This window comes from Aphis gossypii, chromosome 3, assembly GCF_020184175.1.
Source record: "Aphis gossypii isolate Hap1 chromosome 3, ASM2018417v2, whole genome shotgun sequence".
Classification (NCBI taxonomy): domain Eukaryota; kingdom Metazoa; phylum Arthropoda; class Insecta; order Hemiptera; family Aphididae; genus Aphis; species Aphis gossypii.
The window spans coordinates 16,995,071-17,022,317 of NC_065532.1; the positions used below are offsets into that span (position 1 = coordinate 16,995,071).

The 27,247-nt window shown below is 28.1% G+C and overlaps 2 protein-coding genes and 2 long non-coding RNA genes across 5 annotated transcripts in view; 3 read left to right on the top strand and 1 right to left on the bottom strand.

Annotated features, from left to right (window-relative positions):
* Positions 1-230: 230 nt before the first annotated feature.
* On the top strand, positions 231-8,597 carry LOC114126411 (trafficking protein particle complex subunit 11). Its single transcript, XM_050202786.1, is given in 22 exon segments — positions 231-568; positions 692-855; positions 1,082-1,261; positions 1,322-1,495; positions 1,562-1,792; positions 1,845-1,960; positions 1,963-1,985; positions 2,298-2,471; positions 2,550-2,628; positions 2,692-2,746; positions 2,819-3,017; positions 3,093-3,289; positions 3,362-3,542; positions 3,843-3,955; positions 4,293-4,525; positions 4,589-4,731; positions 5,868-6,092; positions 6,155-6,306; positions 6,397-6,478; positions 6,543-6,686; positions 6,759-6,938; positions 8,009-8,597. Coding segments are annotated over 22 exon segments (3,297 nt in total). The 5' UTR covers positions 231-358; the 3' UTR covers positions 8,051-8,597.
* Positions 8,598-9,779: 1,182 nt separating this feature from the next.
* The window catches only part of LOC114126416 (uncharacterized), a 29,978-nt gene continuing 12,510 nt past the window's right edge, over positions 9,780-27,247 (bottom strand). Inside the window, exons 2-8 of the mRNA XM_050202787.1 lie at positions 24,019-24,130; positions 20,547-20,680; positions 13,679-13,791; positions 13,468-13,577; positions 12,554-12,632; positions 11,262-11,795; positions 9,780-10,637 (exon numbers count right to left, since the gene is read on the bottom strand). Of these exons, the coding sequence (XP_050058744.1) occupies positions 10,442-10,637; positions 11,262-11,795; positions 12,554-12,632; positions 13,468-13,577; positions 13,679-13,791; positions 20,547-20,680; positions 24,019-24,130 (1,278 nt within the window). The 3' untranslated portion in view covers positions 9,780-10,441. The remainder of the gene's footprint in view (positions 10,638-11,261; positions 11,796-12,553; positions 12,633-13,467; positions 13,578-13,678; positions 13,792-20,546; positions 20,681-24,018; positions 24,131-27,247) is intronic.
* Positions 14,249-20,512, top strand: LOC126550732 (uncharacterized). Of its 2 annotated transcripts, none has more exons than XR_007604778.1 (3): positions 14,249-14,338; positions 16,275-16,412; positions 20,475-20,512. It is a non-coding gene; the product is annotated as an uncharacterized LOC126550732 (long non-coding RNA). The 2 variants fall into 2 exon arrangements; XR_007604777.1 differs by lacking the exon at positions 14,249-14,338 and adding an exon at positions 14,908-14,995.
* Positions 20,687-25,751, top strand: LOC126550730 (uncharacterized). The gene is made up of 2 exons (XR_007604775.1): positions 20,687-20,812; positions 25,541-25,751. It is a non-coding gene; the product is annotated as an uncharacterized LOC126550730 (long non-coding RNA).

The following is a 27,247-nucleotide window of genomic DNA, read 5'->3' on the forward strand; positions in this document are numbered from 1 at the left end:
TTATTTATTTATTTAACTACTATCTTAAATCTTGCTGTAAACACAGCGCTTTAGAATATGGAACCATTGGAACCACGGTCTTAGAAGATTGGAACCGTGATTGTAAATATTCATAGTTGATAATACCTATCATTTATATCGCATAGATGATAACGAATTGTGATATTGTGTCATTGTGATACCGTGTCAATCATATTATTATTCATTACCTATTATAAATTGTATAATAATTAATAGTAAGTATTGAAGCAATAGGTATTATGTACATTATTTGTGATCCATAATTCCAAAAGATTTTTGTTTTAATTTCTTAGACAGTTTTATAATTTTATTGCACATTCCGTACAATCGACTCGACATGGTGGATTACAAGGAGTTCGACTTCCCAGCCGAACTGTGCTGTTCGCCCAGCCCGCTGATCGCAATTGCCGGCCTGGATACAGTGAACAATACCATCCATAGGACAATTTGGGATGCTTTCCACAGCCCTGTAGGCCGTGATAGCCGAGCTGTTTTAAATTTCTTTCACCTCACGTCTGAATACAAGTTTCCTAATTTAAGCGAAAAGGTATATAATATATAATTAATAATTCACTGTTACTACCCCATCTGAATAAAACCAATCTAACCTAACCGTTGTATGTTACGTCTACTTCCACGCAACTTACCACATAATTAATGTTTTTTTTAGCGGGTTATGCCTTATATTCCAAAAGGTATACTCAAAAGAAATTGGCTTGAAAAACATATTCGTTACGATCCTGCTGTAGTAGTAATTTTTTACGACTGTGATTGGGATGACGAATCGTGGAATGAAAAAATCAGCGAATGTTCATCCAGAGTACAATCAATTAGGTTGTTGTTTAATTTTATATTATTAAAATTTTAGTTTTCTGATTGATAATTTATGATTTTCAGTAAACTAGTAGTGATATTTATGTTTCTCCTAATATAAGAGTTTACAACTTATCAATAAAGAAAAACCAATTTAACCCATACTAAAATTGTCAAACATTTCAAAAATCTGTTATTTTTCTATTGATTACCCTTGTTGTATATTATATTTACTTGAAATTCATAGGTTGTCTCTGGAAGGAAGAAAATCAAGAATTGTTGTAGTTTTGATTCAAAAACTAATGCCTGCAGTTGATGACACTATTACTACTGAAAGAGCTGCATCACTGTGTGAAGCTTGTACTTTAAATCCTAAAGCTTTATTTATACTTCCAGTAGTAGACAATATCCATGGCTATGCTATAAGGTAACATAACTTTAATACTCTTGTATAAATAAATTATTATTTATTAAATTTAAAACTTAGGTTGGAAAATGCATTCTATGATTTGGCGCAGAATTATTACCAACAACAAATCAGATCAGTTAAGTCAAAATTAGAAAATTTAAGCAAAACCAGTCATCAATATTTAATTGTTCGATACTCATTCAAAATTGCATTTTATAATGAACTTAGACAAGATCATCATAATGCTCACAAGTTAGTATGCTATTATATTTTAAATTTATAATATTTTAATTTATCATGTCGAATGTTTGCATATAGGCACTATCATCAGTGTTATATGTCTTTATTAGAAATACGCACTTTTGACACAAACATCTATGAAGTGAAAGTTGTCGCTGCATACATTATATACAAAATAAGCAGATTGTTGTTTTCAATGAAAAGAGCTCGAGATGCATTGACTCAGTTTAATTCCCATGTAAATGTATTTAAATCAATGATCGGACCTCCAGAACTGATGTTTGAACACTATTCTTGGTTGTCAAAACAGTAAGTTTTCATATACACTCTCCAATCGAGATTAAAAACAATTTTTTTTTAGATTTTCAATGTTTGCTTCATTATTTGATGAAACAACAGCTGAAAGTTCTACTGCTACTCAAGCATTAAATCCAGGATTTTTCTTCAAAGAAGCTGCAGATTATGCAAAAAAGAGAAAATTAGTGCCTATGATATTTGTCAGGTATTATGACTATAACATATTTTCCTATATTGTTTCACATTTGAATCAAACATCACTTTTTTATAAAAACGTAAAATTTGGTCAATAGCATTGTTTATAACTATTAATTAATAATTCATAATATCAATACTATAGACAGATGCCTTATTTTTTATAATAATAAGCTATTAAAAGCTTAATTTTAATTTACTATTTATTAAACTATACAATATATATTATTTATTTGAAAATAAACATTTTATGAATTGTACATAATACTAAATAGTAAATTAAAAAAAATAATAATAATAAAATGGTTTTTTTGTCAACTAGGATGCAAATGTCTACCCATCTAGTGATCCATTAAGCCAATGGAATAATATAGAATTTTATGGTCAAAGACCATGGCGACTAATAAAAACTCTCAACAATTTAGATTTTGATACTATCGAAGCAGATGGTGTCCAAGCTCTAAAATTTTATGAAAACACCAAAGTTGATCATTCAGTATGTAATTAAGACAACTAAATAATAAAATACCATTTATCTTTTATGTATCAAAAATTATATATTATTATTTTTTAGAAAGCAATCATCAGCTTCTTAGGAAATGCAATGAAACAATTCAAACATTACAATTGTCCTAGAATGAGAAATCTGTTAGGTATTTTTTTTCCGTTTGTTAAATTATTTTCATATAAATGTTTTTTTTATCATTTAATTTTAGCTGTGCAGATGGCTGATGAATATTACAACGCAAAGGATTACAGCAAAGCTCTTACGTAAGTACTCATATCGATTTAATCTAATAACAGAATAATGTATATTAAATAATTACCATTTTATACAAATAGTTTATGGAGTCACATGTTATGGGATTACCGAGATGAAGGCTGGGAAGCAATTGCTCATGAACTAGTAAACAAATGTCTTAAATGTGCATATTTAACAGCAAGTGTTCAGAATTATGTAGAACTAAATCTAGAAGCCCTGAAATATTACAAAAATGTTGATCTTCAAAAAGCCTTAAACAATATTGGTTCAATAATACAAGTAAATATAATACTACAGTAAATAATTTTAGAAACTTAAAATAGTAACACGTATTCAAACAAAACATGTTTTTAGAGAAAAATTCCAGAACCTGAAAAAACACTTAATGAATATGAGAAAAATATATCCATGGAAGAGTGGCAAAAATGTGACTCTATGCAATCAAAATCTGTTTTGGAAATTGATATGTCAGTTACAAATTCCACAGTTGATACCAAAGTTATTTTAAAAGATGTTTCGTGTGATGGAATTGAAATTGAAATCTTTATAAAGTACTTAATCAACATAAGAATAATCTAATATCTATAAAACTAAAATTTAATTTAGACCAATTTTTACTTCAGGGCTAATTTTCCTATACTGGTTCAATTTTCAAAACTTATAGCTTGTGTTACCTGCATTGATAATACATACGATGTTGATGTCTGCACAGATAGCAATAGACTTATCTATGGAGAATCAAAAACTCATAAATATACTTGCAAATTTGTACCCTCACCAAATGACGTTGGAAAAGAAATCACTGTAAGTATCTTAGCACAATATTTGAATCAGTTTTATTTACATTATTTGGGTGAAGGCTGACAAATTTAGTTAGTTTTAATTAAGAGTTTAAAGTACTGATTTGTGCAAAAAAGGCTATTGAAAGTTTGATTACCAAGAAAGTTCATCATTGATTACTGTCAAACACATTCGAGGTTTCATTTTTTATTTTTTCATCTTTTTTTTTAATCAGAAAAAATGATCTACACATAGCTATTATTAAACTATTGATTTTTGAGCTATTTTTAATATAAACTATTACATAAAAGTTTTTTTTTCTAGGTTAATTCTATTAAGCTCCAATTGGGAAGTGAACCTGATTTCCCAATAGTTTTAAAATTTTATAGTTCAATAAAGAAAACTAAAAGTTTTGAAAGAGAAATGAATAACTTCAGGTATTATGTTATTATTAAAATAATTGTGATATTACAAACATTCATTTTTGATGATAAATCAAACTTTTAAAATATATAGTTAAACCATTCAATGATGAAAAATTTTATATTCACTCTATCAATTAATTTAATTTAATTTTTTTATAGTTCTTTATCAAATTTAGAACAAATTTTAGATTTTAATGGTTTCATTCTATTCAGATATTTGCAATTTTAAGTTTGAGTTTTCATACTGAACCAAGCTCAGAGATCAAACTTACAGTTTGTAATATCACTAATATTAATTTATCATTCATATCTATTTTAAATATTTTAACCATTCTTGTGATTATTTAAGTTTGTCTAAGACTTCTGATGATGAATTTGAACGGATCAAACAGATTACATCAGCTACTCTAAAACCGAGAAGTTCAAGACTTGGCATGGAAATCAAACACCAAAATCCAGCACTGTTATTAGAATGGTATAAAGTGTCTGTGTGTTTGACTAATTTAGAAGATCGACCTGTTAGTGATGTCTGTTTAAATTTCTCACTCAATCGCAACAATAATGAAAAAATAGAACACTCAAGTAAGTATTCCATAAAAACCGTATAATTTTTTTTTACATATATCATTTATCAACAATTTACAGCTGAAGTATGTGAAGATCCAGATAAAAATATATTATCATTACCAGTTGATTTTAAATTAGACAGCATGCTTGTTGGAGACCAAAAAACTCAATCTTTCTATGTTAGATTTTCAAGTTTAGACACTCGTTACTTTCAACTTATGGTCAGTATACATTTTTTACTTTTTCATGGCACCTATTGTAACCATTTATAAAACAAATGATATGATAAAAACTAAAAAAGTAATTTTAATTAAAAATATTTAAATTAGAGAAACTTTAAAAAAGTTTGATTTATTAGAAAATCTGTAAATTGTGTTCAATGTATAAGTATACCCAGTATATATTGATGTTTAAAGGTTTGGTTTAGTTAATTAAGCTTAATCAATAAAATATGTGGCATTTCACTTGTTTTAAATTTTATTTGTTACTGCATCATTTTTAATGTTTGTTGGTATCTCAATTATACTAAAGTATCATTTTTTTTTATCATGAATACAAAAATGTCTTGTAGAAAATTATTTAATTTGGTTATTTAAAAATATTTTATGAATATATTAGTAATAGTTATCATAAATCATTATTTTGTGTAAATATATTTTTATAATATATAATACCATAATGATAATGCTATACACATTTTACATTTTAATAATAATATACATTAAACCTAGACCCATACCTTTAGAATAAATTTATCTAGTTGCGGCTTAATACTATTAATCATTGTCATTATTTTACTTAAAAAATAGGAAAAATGTAAAAATATTACATATATTGTTGTTATGTATATATTTTTTAATGGTTTATTAAATGAGCAATTCACATATCTGGATGATTATCATTTTGCTACATGGAGCCTTTCATGAAATAGATGTCCACTTATAAAGGATTTCTTTGGTTAAATACTTATAGTTAAGTTTAATTGATAACAATTATCTATCCAGATTAAAAAATTTTGCCATTTTATGTTGAATTAAATATATTATTCAACATGTATGTTACTAACGTAATGTTACCTCTAAATTTAATATGAAGAATGATTCAATAAGTTGTGAATGTACCATTATAGCCATTATTATATTTCATTTCTATATTAATCAACTAAAAGATAATAATTTAAAAAGAAAATTATTCAAATGATTAATGATATTCTGTTTAATAAGTTTAAAATTATTTTTACTTTATATTTTTAACCCATCATATTTTAATTAAACTTTTAAGACACTTACTAATTATTTTCAGTTAATTAAATAACAATATTTTACTTAACTATACTATATTATGATTATTATTTCAGATAAGCTATTCAATAGAAGATAACAACAGAACAAAAATTGCTTGCGTAAAAGATGTTGAAATCATTATAGATGTGAACATTGTATTTGATGTATCAGTTACTTACATGTCTTCCAAATTTGAACCTGTATCCAAGGTCTATGTAGGTGAATCATTAATAGTGATGCCAAACATAAAATGTCTTTCACCATGGCCAATACTTATAGAAAATACATCTTTTCAATTGGTAAATCTTATGAAAAAAAAAAATTATTTCATGTTTATAATCTAGAAAATTTTCATTTTCAGGCTAAACATGTTAATATTTCGGCTGGTGGTTACCAATCAGTACTAAATGGAGTACTTTTAGAATCTGATGAATGTGCTTCAGAAGTATTATGCGTAACACCCTCCGAGTTTAATGAAAATATTTTAGGTTGTTTCACTATAAATTGGAAAAGGTAATAATAATAAGTATTATAAATAACTAATAGGTAAATTTGTTTACAGGCTTTAAAATTCTCATTTTTTTGCTTTTTTTTATGTTTCAGGGCTAATGTAGGAAATGAATGTAAGAATGGATATTCAAGTATAGAGTTACCTAAAATTATAGTTGAAAAATCATCATTTCTGGTCAGTTATTTTAAATTATATTATTTTAGTATTGAAGAAATTAATGGATTAATTTTATTTTTAGGTGGACATGAAATTGCCAGCTCATGGATGGTTACATACACCAATGAGTGTTGTGTACTTTTTACATAATAACTCTGAATCACTACTTACATTAGATGTTTCAATGGAAGCGAATGAAGCATTTATGATGGCTGGGCACAAAGACGTATGTGTATAAAATATATATATATATATGTAATATAATATCAGAATCATCCATAATTGTATACAATTTTAGTTGAACGTCACGGTTTTGCCTGAAAGCACTTACAAGTTGCACTTTAATCTCTATCCTCTTGTTGTTGGTGTGTCAACATTACCAAAAATGCACATTGGCTGTACTTCTGAACCTAATGATTTCAAACACATTTTAAATGATGTTCTAGTTAGATCTTTACAAACACAAATATACATTATGGTGAGTAATGTTATTACTTTTTAACATATTGACTGCCAGCAGTTGCATGTATGTTTTTTCTACACAGCCATGTTCTATTTTTGATGTCATTTTAAAGTGAATTATATAATATTAATAATATATAAAATGTTTTTATTATTATTATTATACAGGGCAATTAATTTATTTAACAAAACTCATTATTTCAAAATCTATTAACTTTTTTAAAACAGGTTTTTTACATAATTTCTAGCCAAAATAAAAGATCATTTTCTAAATATTTTAAATCGCTATATTTCCTTTACTTTTTTAAAGATACATGTTTAATTTCATATTTTAAGACAGAAATTGAAATTTGAACGAGTAGTTTATCAGTTATAAATATTTTAAGTTTAAGTATGTTAAGGTTTTGAGAGTACTTCTCAAAATGTTGGTACTTCGCTTACCTAAACTTAAAATATTTATAACTCATGAACTACTTGTCCAAATATTAATTTTTAAGTATCAAAATAATCAAAAAAATGTTCTGCTTTAGAATATAAAAGTAAAAAATGTATGTTGTCATTTAAAAAAGTAAGAAACTAAAAATAACTAAAAAAATTCTATTTTATTTCAGCTAAAAATTAAGTAAAAGTTTCTTTTTCTAAAGCTTTAATAGATTTTGAAATAATGAGTGTTATTTAATAAAAAAAAAATCACTAAATATAGTAATATTTGATACATTTTTAAGAAGATATAATATTATTTTTTTTTAAACTATTAATATATCATTTAATCCAAACCGGTTTCTTCTATTCGATCATCCAAAAAATATCTATTATTAGTCCAACATCATGGAAAATATCTATATTTACAAATAAATTATGTAGTTATAATAGTCTATGATCATATGGTATATATAAATAGATAATAATGTGATGCGACCGTTAGCATTCATAAAAATACTTTTATACTGTGTTGGCAATTGCATGGCAGTCAACGTGATAAAATGTTATTAAATTAATAACTATATTCAATACAAAATAAATATGTGATATTTACCTTTATCAAGTATAAATTATATAATTATAATTTAGTTTATAAATTTTCAGCCTAAACACTTGCCAATTCAAACAAATGAAGTTTTGAAATAAACACAAAGATACTTTTTAAAGTTACTTTTATTAATTTTTTATTTATTATTGTTGATATTAATTTTTTTTATCCAAACAAACATGCAATTGGATTTTATATTTATTACCTTAAACGTATTTAATTTTTAATTTTTTTGTGTTATTATCATGTTATTAATTAAAATGTGTTACCTACTTATAAGTTATAGCACTATTTAATATTTATTTGTTTGTTTATTGATTTTAAGTTATAATAATTGTTTATAAATTTATAATGTACCTAATTAAGAAATCTATACAAACATTTTTAAAAAATGTATTAGAAAAACTAATATTGAGTACCATTTAATGCATAACTATAATATTGTATTTTATTATACTCTAGTTTATATTTATTATAAAATCATTGTGAAAACCCAGCAATCTCATTAAGACTTACTATATTCTATTTACTGTAAAAACGAATGTATACCTATTCTAACACACATAAAAAGACAATGAAGACTGTATAAAACAATGTGTACATGGTAATTAAACATCAATACACACAACATTAAAAATTTGTAAACTTATGTATATTATTTAAATAACCAATACCTACAATGAATTATTTTTTACAATGTTTTAAATTTTTTTCAGAACATTAAGAAAAAACAAAAATTTTTATTACACAAACTAGTTTGACCAAATCTATTTCACTATTTAATTATAAATCAAAAAAGAATAGCCACAGAAACTTGTCACCAAGTAGGTATTTATATTACCATTTTATATAATATGGTATAATTTTCAAAATACTTAGTTTTTTTTTTATCTATTTATAAATTTATTCAATTTATAAACGATTGAAACTCGTTTTATTTATTTTTAATTATCAACCAAAACCATCCATACAGTCAAAAAGTTACATGTTTCATCATAATTTGTTATTAATATAAATTAAAAAAAAAATAAGTTGTGAGTAAATTTACTTTTTATTTTAATCATGACAATATTTCCTGTACATTTTTAACTATTTAAATGAAAGGAAATGTAAATTAAATCTAAAAACATAAAAAAAAAATCATAATTTTAATGGGAAGGGTGAGTGATGCTTCGATATTAAATGTTGTTTATCGATTTTAATTGTCAAACACTAGTTTTTTTTTTTTGTAAAAATTATGATAAACACATTTTTGATTTAATTACTCGTAAACCCCCTTATTTGTATCTCATGCGCTTCAATTTTTTTTTCGTTAACACGGGCCCCTTGCAAGGAAAAATCGACCCCAGGGGGTCGATATAAACCACTTTGGAAACCGTTGCTCTAACAGTTTTGAAACTGACTTAGTGGCTAAGTCCAGGCTAATTACCAGTGCGTCTTTTTTAATGAGCTATATTTACGCACTTCGTCTTACGTTTTTAATTTCAAGTCCAAGTCTTAATAAATTTGTTTCAGCAAAATAAATGCTTAATACCGATAATGTCATGTCGGTATTATATTAGATTGGTAATGTCGACATAGCAATAAGTTGCCGGTTGCGTTGTCCAGTAGACAAGACGTTTATAGACGTCAATAATAGTCATTAAGAGTTATTATAGAAAGTTAAATAAAACTAATAATAGATACATCATACATCAGAGTTCTTATTACAGTAATGTATTTTGTAATATATTTTAATTATTGTAACCTGCAAGTAAAAGTAAGTAGGTATCTATCTATAATACAGAACACATAATATTAAAAAAAAAAAACATTTATAATATTTTACTGAATGCATTTATTATATATTTACACATTTGTTTAAAAAACTGAAGACAACAGAGGTAACTAATTTTTATAAATCATATTGTTATAAATTATAATTAACATACGTAACACATATTGCATATAAAATTTTAAATGTATATATATATACCATAACAAAAATAATTCAGTGATGTGATGGCAATAATTGACATTACTTGGTTTTTCGCACAAGTGAATCAAGTTTAAATAATTACTTGATTTGTAGTAATATATTCTATTATATTATGTAGTTAGACATTATTACTCTTTATAAAAATCAATAATAGGAAGTTAATTTATTACACGCGTAATACAGGCTTATATAGTAACTATTAATAATTAAAATTATTATACACGTTAAATTATAATATATATATTATAGGTATATATATATATATTAATAAACTTATAATAATTATTGAAGATTGAAAAATACAATGGCAACTAAGTTTTTGAGAGATTATAAAATATAATTCTCATTAAAATTAAGTACAACTGCTGCATAATGCGTGTACTAGTACCTATATATTATGTACACTCTAGTATAAATATATCTTATTTTCAAAAACAGGAAAAATCAATTTACCTTTTCGAAATAAATGATATTTTAACTAAATAATAGTTTAATATATTTTAGAAGTTTATTATTTTCCAGAATAATGTGATCCAATATTGGATGGGGGTCCTCTCATGTGTGGCTGGTGTTTGGCAGTGCCCGAATACCGACTACCTGGTCGCGAATGTACTATCGCATAATGATCGCTATTTGTCGACATGGATCTAGTTGAATTCATCGTAGAGCCGCCTGATACGTATCCTGGCTTGCCATTTAATGAATACCTAAATTAAAAAAAGTAATCATAATGAATAATGATAAAAAATGATACATTACAATTTTTTTTTTTAGTTAAAATTTAAAAATCAGCGATTGCTAATAATCGCAAATACCTACTCATTATTATTATTATTTTTTTTATCATGTTATTAATTATATTTTACTGTATTTAATCAAGCTATTTAGCCGATAATTTTCTTTCTCGATTAAGAATCAATATTAAAATGGGGGAGGTGGAATTTCGTTTGATTAACAGAAATTCTTATCATCACAAGATATCGAAAATTTTAGCACATATACTATATGGTCTTTTTATACCCATATTTAATAATTCTACCAAAAATCGTAATTAAATTAACAAAAATGGGAGTGAGCATGCTTGACGATTCACGAGACGAAATCGTATACAATATAATATTATAATAATATAATGTACTCATGGGCGGATTTAGGGATTTGGCGGGATGCGTTGTGGGGAGTCCCTTGTACACAAACACGAAAAAACATATTTTTTTACTCATTAAAATATTAGAAAAATCGTGGGCTGTAGCCCGCTCAGCGCTAACTCCGGCCCTGAATGTATTGACTTGATTTATTTATTTTTTTTTTTTGTATTCGGTTTTGCTTACCTAGATCCGTACTGCGAACCGTGCCAGCTACGGTACGGGTCGTAGTCTTCGATGATGCTCGGCTCCTTTTCGATGATGTCGGTGCGGGCGCACGAGCAAGTCATCGCCGAGCACAGGAACACGTTGATGACGAGCATGATGAGGAACATGAGCCCGAAAGCTATGCACAGGTACAACAGCCACGGCGGTCGGATGCCACCGTCGGCCGGGTCGTCGCACAGGGTCAGGCTGCGGGCCGTCTCGCCGGGCTCGAGCACGAACACCGTCGTGCTGGCGGTCAACGTGCCGTTTTCCGCGGGCGAGTCGACGGCGAACTCGTACCTGATCTGCTGCTGCTGCAGCTGCTGCAACTGCACCGCGGACACGCCGTCGCAATCGGGTTCCGGACACGCGCCCCGACACACCTCGATGTCGCACTGGAAATACAGTTCCGGGCTGTCCGGAAACCGGAACATGGAAGACAGCGCCGCGTCCGCGTACCCCGACTTTGGATCGTACTTGAACGGCGTGATGACCTTAGAGTTGGACGGACAACTGCACATATACGCAATGATAATAATTATATCAGTACCCATACACAATTATATGACATTATTGCACACGTAGGTATACCTATGTAGCGTTTAAAAAAATTTATAAATAATTAATTCGTGATATTTTTTCGTCCGATATATTATATATTCCGTAGGTATCCGTACGTGTAATATATGGGAAAATAGAAAATACGTATCCGAAGCGACAAAGTTTCTAAGACGATGGGAAGCGGTGGGAAATTCTGCAGACGCGTTCTCAACACGCTTTTTATATTACATAGGTACGTCATATTGTCGCAAGAGTACAATGGTCAAATCGACTACTGTAAGTCCGACGAAAATCGGCTGCTGCTAACTATATATTATTAAATAAAAACTAATGGGTTTTATACGACTCGAAAATATTTCCGGTTTGATATATCACATCTGCCATTAACCATTTAATTGTCGACTGTAGTTGTACACGAGACCGTCTGTTTTGAGAAGAAACCTATAATATTGCACCGCTCTGTCGGGCCATTGCGGTTATTGACAAAACAAAATAATAGCCATAAGTATAAAAGAAAATCCCATCGAACGCCATCTTCTTAGAAACGCTCGAGCAGACGTATGCGAGTTAAAAAACAATCACGGTTTAAACCACTAATTTCAGAGTCTTTGGAAGTTGTAACTAGAAAAACCACATAATTGTGCTACACGGCAGTACAGCGGGAGATCTTTTGTAACCAACTATGTGCAGTATCGTCAGGGTTCACTTACCCGAGTTCATTGATGAGGTTGACGCTGTTGTTCCTCTTGTTGAACGCAAAACAGTTCTTAACGCGTATTCCATAGGCGCCTGTGTTGTTTGGAACATGAAAAAAAAAAGTATTTATGTTTAATTTCTCATATTTTCGTATATTATTTACATAAGTAAATATACGATTTATACATAGGTTTCGGTAAATAGGTTTTTAATTTTTTTTTTTTTTTTTTTGTTTTAACAATATTATATCCAACGGTTGTTCCACTCCATTGAATAATTATGCACAATTTTGAAATATTAATAAATTATATGTGTACTTATTGTTTAATAAACCACAAATTGAAATTAAATATTGAATTCAAATTACTATTATTGAAGCGTATAATTTGTTATATAAAAACTTTCACAGTGTTAAAAAAGTCGAATACGATTGATAAAGGAATCGATAATATTTATGTGTTTAGATAGGTACATAAAATATTAAAATATACTAATAACTGTTACTATACAGTGAAATTTAATATATATTTGTATTTTAGTTGACTTGAACAGTGTGTATAAATCGATTTTCAGAAAACCTCTTTAGTAAGTAATTAAGATATGAAAATAAAACTTAGTATAGTTACTTACCAAAAAAAGCTACAAAAATAAAAGTATTGTTTTAACTAATAAGTTTATATTATAATACATTATAACTTATAATTTAAGTATATTATGGTAATATGATTTTATCATAAGTACGTAGTGTAATAAGTAATAAGTAATAACTCTATAATATATGGGCTTTAGAGATAAACAAGAAAACTTCCTCAAAAATGTATATGGGACCAGACTTATAGCATGAATAATTAATAAATTTACTCATAGCAATTCGTTTATAATAAGTTACTTAAAGTTTTAATATTATTAAAGTATTATTTTATTTTACCATCGTGTCTTGATATCTCAGCCCTTAGTGTGTAAGGATGGCTGTAAACAACTTCCTGAATTCTTTTCCCGTTCTCGAGGAATTTTAATGATACCAACGACGTTTCGTTTCTGAAAAATAATGTAATGTTTTAATCTTGTTGAATTTTTTTTTTTTTTTTTAACATTTGTAGAATTTTATCGGCAAGTTCAAGCCTATAGACATTATTTACTTGGAATTCTTGAATCCTGATTTGCCACATGTGATGACGTAATACTTATCGTCTGCAAGTTCTAGAGTTCTGTGTATTCTTATAGCGATCGGTACTGATCTTTCTTCAGTTTTCTGTTAAATCAAATAAACTAATATATACTATACATACATTATGATTATGGTGTGATAACTTAATTGTTAATTTTTTTTATATTATGTACCTAATGAAAAACTATATACCTACTATATTTAATTACATAATTTGTATAATACATTTAAATATTACTCCCATTTCTCATAATATTATAAACTCGTTTTTATGTGATTGATATTCTAATTTTGGGTTATGACTTAGGAGCTTATAGTTGGATGAAACAAATTATTGATATACTTTTAGTAAAATTTTAATTGCCTGAAATCAAAATTCAAAAGAGAATTGTTGGCTCCCTAAAAACGAACATTTTTTTATAGGTTGCTATATTGCCAATATACTCTGTACTAATAATTACAAAATAGTTATAATAATTTAATATGGTTTTAGACCTATATTCTAAATGTTATCAAAACCTCTTAAATTACTGTGTTAAATAACATTTGTTTATTTTACATTTAATGGAGTTTCAGATTGAGTAAATCGACGAGATTTTAATTTGTCACAGGCAATGTCGTGCACGATCAGGTAATGTGTAATATATTACACGAATTATTATTTTTTTATCATATTTTTATACTTAAATTAGTTTAATTAGTTTTATATTATGAGTAGGTAACCTATCTACCTATGTATTATACATAAAATATGATTAAATTAGAATATGTAGGTATAGTAATATTATAAAATAAACTATTTTTATTTTATTACCACATAGATTCTAGTTTTTAGTTTAGTGAATACAATAAATTTTGATTTAAAAATAATAAACTTTTATTTATAGAATATAATAAGAAAATAATACCCTCGTTTACCCATGCTAAAAAGATTAACATTTTTATGTGTGCATGGATTTGTGTTAAAATTTATACCATAATTTATTTTAGTGTCAAATTTTTTTTATGGGCATATATTTCATTAAGGAATCCGTCACATGGATCAACTCGATTTTGTTTATTACGTAACTGTAACAACTGTCCACAAGAGAAAAAGTAAAACGATTGGTCATTCAAATACGAAAGAAAAATGTTTATGTATATAATGTTTCAATCGTTTATTTAGACATGCTCGCGTAATGAATAATTTTTTCGTCACCTCCACGGATCATCTGTCCCTACCGTTGCACTTTCCCCGTTTGCTCGATGGCTTCGGTGTGCTGACTTCGCTGTGGTCAACTGCTCTACCGTAACCAACACTATTATTTTATTTACACAATTTTCACCAAATAGACACACATAATATTATTTATTTACTTTGTATAGATAAATAATATATGTTAACGACTGAGTTTATTTATCCACTGTTCATTGGTTTTCTATAGATATATCTATAAATTATAGAGACATTGGTTGTTTGTCAAATCAATATTTTGTATTACATCCCCTTAATAAAATGTGCCTATCCATCACATTATTATGAAATAATATTTTTTTTTTAAAGTGCAATTACTAACAAGTAAATCAATTGCGAGTTAGTAAAAGTACAAATGAAAACACTAGCATAAGATAATTATATGATGTATATTACAATATTACATGCATGTGGTATAAAAAAGGGCCCAATGAAATACAAAAACCTAAAATTGAGTTTGATATATGAATACCATTGAAAAAAAAACTGAAAATAATTATAATAATATACTTAATTAAAATGTTCCAATTTAGATTAAGGTAATATAAGTATTTACTATCTATAAATTTAAACGCATTAAATAGTTTCTGTTGATATCCATATTTTCCACTGTAGGAACCTATTCTACAATCTGTATACGTATGAAAAACATAAATATAAAGATATTTAGGAATATATTATACATGATAATAATAAATAGTTGTTTAATGGTAATAAGCCAATGTTAAAAATTAAAATCAACATATCCATTTTGTTCGGAACAATTTTAATACAATTTAGCTAAAGATTTATTATTCCACGTCTGCAGCTTCCTAAATCCTATTTATATTCAAATTAAACTATTAAAAACGAGCATATATAGTATGGAAATTAATTGTTTTTAAATATATTATACAAACTACGTTCAAAGGTATATTTTATAATTGAATATAATTGTGCCCTGAAGTGATGATATAAGTTTTAAACTACATAATACATGTAATAAAGTAATTGATAGATATACCTGCCAAAGACAAAATATGTTGATTTTAAAAGATAATAATAATATTTTAATCGAACACATCTTTCTTTTACATCATATAAATTAGGTAGGTAATGCATAAAAGTTTAAGTCATTATTAATGTTATAAATATACCTTTAGATAGTATATATACAGTTAATTTTAGATGTATCCAACTCTGAGAAACTGAGAATTTTTAAAGTTAAAAACAAGTATAAGTACTTAATTATAGATAGATACTTAGTACACACCACACCTACTACCTATACTAGTTTAGATAATGAGCATTGTTATAAAATTATTTGTTTACAATGTGTGATTTTTGACCCTAGATAACTTATGACTCAGTAACAAAAATTCCAGTAGTCATCAAGAAAAAATTTAAAACATATTATAAAATGGCAAAAGAATGAATAGATACTTACGAGAAACACGGAAGAAAAGTATGGAAGCATCAAACATTAAACAAGGTACAAGGCTATTTTAAATTTCATTCTTATTATTTTTATTATTATTCAAATTTATCTATATACAATATACATATATCTAATATAATATAGTTATCATACCATGATTATTATAAGATTTTTTTCTATAATCAATATGAAATTCTTTTATATCTATACTTATTTTCAAGGAACAAAATATATTAAGCTACATTCTTCTTTTTTTTTGTCAGGGGCCAAACAGCTTATAGAACCCCTTTTTCGATTGCTTATAAAAAATTTGTTATTCTACTGTACAATAAGTAAAATAAAAATACACGAATTATGTTTAAAATGTTTAGATATTATAACACTATTTTTTTTTTAACAAAATACTACCTAGTATGTATTTATACAGGCGGTACCTAATATAATGGTAAAATACATAATGTAGATACCAAATATATTAGTGTTTTTTTTATTCAATGTTAAATGAGGGCAATCTATAAGTACGTAAAATGTATTTCAATTTTAACAAAAAGTGTACTTATTACCTAAAGTTATTAGTGTAACTGTCAATATAGGTACAACCGGAATTGGAAATGACTAAGTAATGTTATTTTCACGAACGACTGAATAGGTATTTATATTTTATATTAATGTATACGATACTATCAAGTGTCTAGTATTCTAATATCTGTATTCTGTATATAATATATATTCTCCAGTATTTGGTCATGCTCATAGAATTAACATTAAAGAAGACACAACAATTGAAATGACAACGACAGAATGCTTTATTCTTTGTAATCAAAATGTCAAAAACCTGTTATAATGTTATTCCATAGAAATACTGGTATTAAACGCCAGTAAAAATATATATATTATTAAATCGAATTCAAGAATTTCGTATCATAGTTTAGGCCGATGGCATCTTCAAATGATGGTAGAGGAGGAAATTCATCTCCATAAATTTAAGCTTTCAAAAAATGTTCTTAATATTTTATAATAAATGTTTTTAAAATGAAATGATTTCTAATTAAGTACTACATTAATCATTATTCTTAATAAATTTGTACATGAATGATTAATGAATATAGTAGTATAGTAATACTTAATCAGAAATCGTATCATTTTAGAAACATTTACGATAAAATATTAAGAACATTTTTTGAAAGCTTATAAATGTATGAAGGTGAATTTCCCCTTCTACTACCATTTGAAGACGATATAGGTCTAAACTATGATGCGAAATTTTTTAATTCGATTTAATAACATATATTTTTTTACTGGCGTTTAATATCAGTTTATTTTTTATGGAAACACATAACTAATAATAAGTTAAATGGTTACATTTTAATACATTTATAGGTATTATATTTTTTTTTCGTCATAAATTATAGCTGAAATAATTTATCCGTGTAGTTGTTTACATCTAACTGTAATGCACAACAAAGCATATTGTACGTTTGGATTTGGTTTAGAATGATTATCCATTTCATTACAACTTAAAATCACTCATATCTATAATTTGTTTTAAAATTAAAAAACCAAAAAAAAATCCGTAAACCAATCAAGTCTAACCACACGTGCCTTTAAAAGTTTAAACTTAACATGCGCCTTTAATACATCAACGGATAAAAACCAGAAGTCGATTCGTAGACTGGCACATCGATGACACTATCTATAAGCTATAAAAGACGCCTATATAGGTTATCTAACTTATCCGTTCAACTAAACTTCCAATAAACGCTTAAGACCTGTTGTATTAAAAAAATAACAACCGGTAGATACTAGTTAAAAACGTCATAAACGGAAATTTACGAAAAATATGACTGCTCGGAAATAACTTGGCCATACCTATATTATATTACGACTCAAAACACAATACTATTACACCGCGACTGTTAAGTACAAAATACTGTACACACACGCGTTTAAAATTCTATACACTATACGCGGTGCATAATAATATACGTAATATTACGCCTTACACGGTTACACACACGTCATGATATTATTCGTATATCATGCGATGATGTCGTTGACGGATGACGTCTGTCCGTACTTATTATATACCGCTTTTCCGAGGAACATTTTTACGACGACGTGATATCATTACACGTCGTTCGCATACGTATAACACAATCGTAACGCATGCCGCTAAAAAACGCGCACCCACCCGCCGTTAATAGAAGCCGTTTACGCCGTCTATTCGAAACGCGTACCTATAGAGCTTACCGTGAAATCGGGTGCAAAATTTTTCCCAGGTCCGTAAAATACAATATAATATAATATACGGTATGGGCGCACAATGCCCCGGTACACAATAATAAAATATAAATGATATTATATGTCGTACGCGGACGATAGTCATATCAGCTATATAATATACTCGTCAGCTGCCTCTGCCATCGTATTACAATTATTATTGTTTATCATAACAAAACAAAATCGAGTGTAGTGACCAACGTGGAAGGTATTCGGACGACGAACGGTACAAATCGTTGGGATGCGCAAGACGCGTACCTATATACGTATATGTAATCATAACCGTGCCGGTGTACCTACGCATTATACGACTGATATCGAGTTCTCGACGAAAACGTAAAATGTATTATATTAGGTACCTATGTTATATTATATATTTTCGTCGATATTGTCATAACTTATCATAACTTATTAGTTGAATAACCCGACTTCGCCCGTGTGTGCAGCGTATATACAGTTCAGTTTTGAAAGAAATTGTTCCACCTATTTAAACTGACTAATTTTTTATGATGACACGTTAAACAATATTATTTACATAAGTAAATTGTACCTTCAATTACTTCATACGCGTTTAGTATTTGTAATTTCCGTGTTTTATTATATAGGTACCTACTCGAAAATACGTCGTTTGTTTCTACAACGATGTTTCGTTCAAAGACTTGTTCTATCTATAAATAATTTCCATGTAATAGAGTTAATATTTTTTTTTAATTTTTATGTGTCATGTTTCTACTAATTATAATTTAAAAAAAAAAAAAGCAATAAATATTAGCCACATATAGCAACCTATAAAGATCGAAAAAATAAGCTACCTACCTACGCGTTTTTGGTCCTAAGGAATTTATTGATATAACTTTTATTAGTTTTATTTAAAACGGTTCGGTAGTTTTTGAGAATATAAAAGGTAAATACCTAATCAAATAAAAAAACATTTATTATAAATTTATAATTGCATAACCTAGCTGTAATAAACTCGCGATTAAAGTTGGTTTGTGTACACACGGTAGATGTGAATGATTTAATGTTACAGACGAAATAGGCACAGATATGTTTTTATTTATATACGTATATTAAAATATGGTCGTATAAGCCAGTCGTAGCCAGTGGCGGACTATGACGGCGGGATATCTGGACTTTTCTCGGTGGGCTGTAGCTAGTATTGGCCAGCGGACTGCATGGTATTTATTAAAATTAATAGTTAGAGTCATTCTTGTTTTATGGCTACAAACAGAAATATGCGTATTGTATATAGAATAATATTGAAGTCGAATACATTATTTAAATCGTTAAAAGTAAAAGTGATTTATTAAGTAGATATAAAAACTATTTTGTTTTAAACGTAACATTATTATATTCTGTTTTTATTGAGTGAAAATATTAGTTATTCAATTACTAACTTTAGAGAAATATATTCTGCCAAATTTCAAAATATAAACACACATTTAGGTAGGCATATCCTAAAAAAGTTACTAAATACATCCAGTGCCAAAACAAATTTTAAGACCAGTATAATAGTATTTTCGTGTCAAATTGTTTATTCATAGTTTACCACTGCGGATGTTCATCTTACTATATGTGTACGTAATCGTTATAACAACTTACTTTTCACTATTTAAATACACAGTTTATATTCGAGAGTATAATATTAAATAGGTTAAGTGATATAATATATGTTTGTTCAAACAAACGTTTTTTTTTTCTCAAGCGTTTAAAACATAATAATTAATAATAAACAATTACTGAAAATTTGTGAAAAAAACTTGATAACCTACAATTTTCATCTACTAATTTTATATGTGTACTTTATTAATATATTGTTTTTAACATTTTTTGTAGATACGCCCATTGCAATCAAAGATTCATATAAACAGTGGGTAAAATATAATGTAATTATATTGATCTACTTACGTTATTAATGAATATTCCACAGTAATCGGTCGATCCTTGGGTGGCCAGCAGATTGATGCCGAGCGTGGTGAGCTTGGTGCCGTTACCGTAACTCAGACAACTTGGGGAACGATAATCTCTGGCGTGCACGGCACCTGTGGAGAAAAAAAACGGTTTTATATTTTATAAAATAATTATTTCGATTTACCGTGACGTTTACGATGCGTTAATGGGTACGATCGGAATTCGAACACTGTTCTTCACTAATTCACCGATATGGAGTATGGGTAAGTGTAGTTATTTTAATATTAATTATTTCATGTTTTACAATACTGTTATATCGTTATATACATGAACTGAGAACGTAAACAAATAAACAACATCACTACGTATCTGAGAATCTCCAATTATTTGGATTCTATTTATTTTTGGAGGATAAAATTGTATTTATTTTATTTTGTATGAATGATTTTTTATTTTTTTTTTGAGGGGGGATAAGTTTTTCATTGTTAATACCGACGATAATTGCAAAGAGATTTAAAATTTTTCTTTAGTAAAATTCTCTTATTGCAGATAGGTCATGTTAATATATGTACGTATTACGTAATGATATTCAATCTTATAGGAATATCAACCGCCCATGTAAATTAGACGCCTAACACTATAAATATGGCTCAGATATAAGTTCGGTTTGTTTGAAAGGCGATTTCTGTCTTTTTATCAAAATAACGTCTAAATTCTACAATTTAACATATAGTTCCATACACAATATTCGTACTCTGTTGTACTATAGTCATACAAATTAATGGTATAATATAGGATACTAAACTTCAATTGCTAATACAGACACAATAGGTACAATATACTTACATAATACGTAATTTTAATTTACTAATTAGAAATAAATATCAAACAGTATTATTGCTCTTTGTTGAGGTCTTAATTATACTTTTTTATTTTATTTTAGTGTGCCTATTGCCTATACAATAGGTATATTCTAATAATCAATTAAATTTAAAATGTTCATTTTTATTTAAACTTTGATATCAATGGTTTACATTTGAATTGTTTATAACTTTATAAGTTTAAAAAGTTTAAAAAGTAAAATAAAGTGCTAACTGTATTTTAATTTTTTAAATGGTTAGCTTTAAATACATAATAGTTTATACGTGTACCTAGACATTATACTTATATAATATAACTAAAAAAATTTGCTAAGACCTGTCATACAAACACATAAAATGACATACAAATGGATGGTTGAATTTGTTTTTCAAAAATTAAAAACCAAGCGACTATAGTGTGACACAATTAATACGCATTAAATTTTAATACATATAAATATATTTCAAATATCAGTTATGACTAAGGAGTATATTATAATAGCTAGCTGCTATAATTATATTGAAAGTAAATCAAAATGATAGAAAAAGATTGCCAAACGATAAAAAATAGATTTAAAAATAAAAAAAACTATATAAGGAGAGATTAATAATACCTTCTTTTTGTTCATAAAAATTAATTTAATAAAGAGAAAATGATACCTGGTTTAGATTTTAAAGTAGGTAGTTATTTATTTTAAAAACAATGCGATTGAATGCGGAAATTATACAAAGATTATATTATAATATTTAGATCCCACGAAAAAGGCGTGAAAAAAGTCCTTGGTGAAATTTGATGTTGAATACCTACCTACTAACTTACTATAGAATTATAGGTATTAAAAAACAATAAAAGTATTGATTATTGGTTCACACCTTTCATCCAGTTCAATAATTATATACAATTTATACTACACAGTGTTATAATTTTCTGTTTATGTATAATATTATTGTGTATAGCTAATGATTTTATTATGATACATATATTGTATTACATAAGTATTAAAAAGTACGGGTCAAATATTATAACCGAGCTTGGGTGTTGGCATTCCGGTGTAAATGCGTTTAATATATACGTTTCGCTTTGGATTCGTTCACCACGTAGAGTTCTATTAATTTATATTTTGAAATCAGAGATAAAACGACACACCGTTTACAGTGAACGTTTAATAAACGATTTTGCGATATAGACATGACGTTAACACCGTTAGGTCTTTTTGATCGTATAGAAATATATAATATGTATATAATATTTAAAATGTCTTACACACTGTATAAGACACAAAATTAATCTAAGTTTTTTAAACGTAATAATATACATAATAAAATGTACTAAGTAACATTAAATGTATTATGTGATATTGTCAACAGCGTGTTATATAATACAATATCATCTGACTAAAATGGTTTATGTAGCTACTTACCTACGTATACACCTACACTTAAATATTTGATACAAGGTACACAGATTTTAAATAATTATGAAATTCGAATTATTTATTCTACTTTTATAGTCAAAATATATCACTGATCGTATATTCGTTTGTTCTGTATTTATATTGTACAAGCGTATTATTATATACATTTTTATAGATAGAAATATTTTGAAAATCATTCTTTATTTTTACTGAGGTCGCCGGAAAAATACAACAATAATATTGTGGCCTCGTCAGGGATTTAAAAAGACATTATTTTTAAAAGACAACATACTATAATATCACATTGTTAAGTTCTATTCACTATTGACAAAATACTAAATAGAAGGTTTACGGTGACGGCCTTTGGTCAAAACTTAGTAAACATGTAGTTTTAGTTTGTACTCAATAAAAATATTATAATATTTAACCGACCGATCGGTTTCGTAATCCTGCAATATCGTATGTCCGATTGTAAAGACTAAAGGTGTGCGCACCGCATTCTATGCCATGTTTAAATATATTTTATGGCCAGTTGTTCATAATAGAGGACGTGGGATTCGAAGGTAGCAAGCTAAGTAAAAAAAAAAAAAACATTCTTAAAATGTTACCTTATGTTAGATTGTAAAGTATATTAGTACAAGCAGTTTAATCGCCGTATACATGTAGTATTATTAGTTGTTATTTTATACTGTTTTTAAACTACGTTTAAGGAAACCATATATTTTTACAGCACCTAATGGTTTTTAATGTTTTTATCAAATCAATTTTTTAATCATTTAAAATTATCGAATACACACGAACAGACATAAACCGTTTTTATGACATTTCGACTCGGAAATGCATTTTATCCTCATACACAGGTATTCTATTATAAATGTACGACTAAATTGTTTTCAAATATGAAGTAGATAATATATTCATTTAATAAATGCATTTTTATTTGTTTTGGTGACATACATAGGACATTTTAATTTGACACTATGTTTTTTTTTTTTTAAATAACGTATTTGTCTGCATACCTACCATATGTTTTGTTAAAGATAAAATAATTTACATTACAATCGAGTACAGTAACTCGTGCCCTTAATTATCGTGTAATTGGCTTATTAAAACGGTCGTATAGCATGCAACAGAGTAATTATAATTGAATAGGTAAATAAAAAAAAAATAATAATAATAACAACATCAACTAACCAACAAAAGGCTGGTTGGTGGTGACTTTAATCGTCATGTACCCAGCTTTGCATGTCGCAGTAACGGATGGTACGAACTCTTCTTCCACGAGATTTTGTCCATAATTAATACGCTGTAAAAAAAAACAAAACAAAATTATAATTAAATACGTACAAAAAAATATAAACACGGTGATAATAATATACGTTGTTCGTTAATCTTGAACATGTCGTACCTACATAATATAATATAATAAATAAATTACGATTTTAATTTGACGTTAAAAAAATAATGGTTATATTATATTTTATTTAAACGTTTGTATGGCTCTTATGCGATATACGCAGTCGATTCAAACAGTGAAAAATAATACAGTGTACGCGTATACATCATAGTGTGATCAAAGAGACGTTATATTATTCGTTTTACGTTTTTGAAAGTTTCGTTATTTTGAATACGTTTAAGTCTCTTTGTTGAGCAACAGTCACCCGTGGTTAGAAAAAAATACCATAACTGTATCTTCGGACCACAATGCACATGAGGGCGTATTGAATTGATGAGGCTGCTGTTGTAAGACCAGATTTTTTGTTGTAATACATAACATAATACACACATATATATATATATATATAATATGGGTGGTACTGTACGTCGTATACCAGGACTTCGAGGTCAAGGACCTAGATACCGATAAAGCACGATTAAACAAAAATAAATACGATGATGATTTTTGCGTGTTTCGGTCATATAGACGAAATCGTGTCGGCCGTTAGCTAATCTGCCAACATGCGCGTAGTACCTATAAGTATTTAATATGTAAATTGTAAGTATACACACAAATCTTTAACAATACGCACACTGTACACGCGCGGTATAAAACACACACACAGTGCGATGTACCTTATACCATTTAATCTGTTCTGTGCTTATACCATGTGCGAATATATATATATACTTTTAATATGTAATATTGCACGCGACGGATTACTCAATTCCGCGTGTCATAATGCATTTATTATTATCACATCAGCCTCAGCGCGCTATTCCTCTCGATAAAAAATTCCGAATAAAAAACTCATCACGGAACGTCGTCGTTAATAACGACTACCCATACGTCGTCCTATATCGCATAATATTATTATATGTACATATTATATACTCTCATATTGATTAATAATCGTACAGAAGATGCCGCCGCCGTCTTCGTCCGTACGTCTTGTCGTGAGCGTTCGTCCTTGGTACACACCTGCACACACTTTATATAATATACAAAACGAGCAAAATCACAAACACACACACATAATATCTCGCGACTTGGTTGACCACCATTTAAGGTTTGTCCGCGGCGAACTTGTGTAGGCGCGCAGACTTGTTTTAATAGTCACGAGGGCGCTGCCGCCTTTGTACCTCAACACACACACACACACACACACACACACACACACCACACACACACACACACAGTAAGTACTGAATGCACGTGCGAGATACTTGTCGGGGTTAATTTTATGCGTTTGTTTTTTTTTTGTTTTTTATTCCGCAGAGATATCGTTGATATACGTATAGTATGCTGCAGAGATCAGCCGCTCGACGACAGTCGTATATACAGATAACAACACGATATGATGATGATGATGATGACGATGATGCTGCGGTTCGTACGTATAAATATAGGTACGGTTTATTTTTATTTCAAACACACATTATAATAAACCGGGCTAATTACGAAACTCACTGTATATTATCACTGCGGGTACGCGCTCTTAATGGCGTGACGAACGAAATACACAGTACCTATATAATATATAGGTACGCGCACCCCATCGCGATTGTTAATTAAAACCGTCTTTTAGACGCGCTTAATTAGACCACTCGTTATTTTTTTCGCGTTTATATACTTGTATATATAAGTATGTAAGAGCGTGTGTGTGTGTGTGTGTTAAGTGGTGTCGTGAATCTCAAAATCATTATACGTATTTATAATATACATTATATGGACTGCGCATAAGAGATTATACATATATATGTATGACACTACAGTCTGTACTAGACCGACGTCGCTGCTGAACGCACACACTGTATGCAGGTACAGAGTGATCGTCGGTTACCCCTATTTTTTATATTTAATAACAAATTTATTAATATCGTTATTTTTTTTTTTTTTTGAACTTTTAAACAGACTTGATATTTTAAAATTCTTAAGATTTTGTCGGTCCGTTTAAGGAGTGTCCTGCAGCGGAACGGCGATACAAACTGTGCTTTTATTATTAAACTCACATCTTTTTCCTATAAATTTCTCAGTGGATAATTTTGTTTTTAAAATATTTTGATGTTCCTAATTCAGGTAAATTACAAAAATATAAAATCGACGTAATTTTTCCATTTATTATACTTGGGCCTTATATTATTTATAAATTGATAGATTTTTATAAATTATTACAATTCTCAAATTACCATAGCCCCCATATTACGTCCAAACGTATTATCACGGACCTATTATCCTTACAACTCAAAGTTAAGTAAATAAAAAAAAACTCATTCAAATTTTAATTTAGATACGTCAATATTTCAGAAAAATTATCAGTTAAATAGTTTACTGTATAAAAATAGAAGGGTTATCGTTTAAGAAACAGAAGTTTGCACCTCCACTGCAAGATACTTTCAAAAGTATTACCTACAAAATATCTTAAGCATTTGAAAACAAGTAAGAAATTAAAAAACCAGTATTTGAATAACTGCAGCGTATCGAAGAAAAAAGTGGATGGGTGCCGCGATTGGAGAATCACCCTGTACATAACTATCTACTTTACATTATGTACGCGATAATAGCCTAGTAATCAGTAACCGATAGGCGGTCCAAAATGATTTTTTTTTTTTTTTTTAATGCACATCAATCATTCGTACGCCGAGCTCATTATCGAAAATCATCCAGAGGCTTGTCAATATACATATGTATACTGTATAAAAAATATCGTGGTATATCCGCCGCATACAGAGCTCGTTCCGTCGATATATAACCGTCACTAATAAGGTATCTACACGAAATAAGACGGTGAGCCCATTGTCAGAAATAAGAATCGACCGCGGAGAGTATAGATATTAAACAGACAATCATATAGGTATAGCGTGTATTATGGTCATGTAAGTATAGATTATAAATTATGATGGGAAGAGCAATGGTCAATGATGGAATTCTCAAAGTCATGATTGTTAATAGATAAGTTGTCTAAGACTAATAATAACATAATAT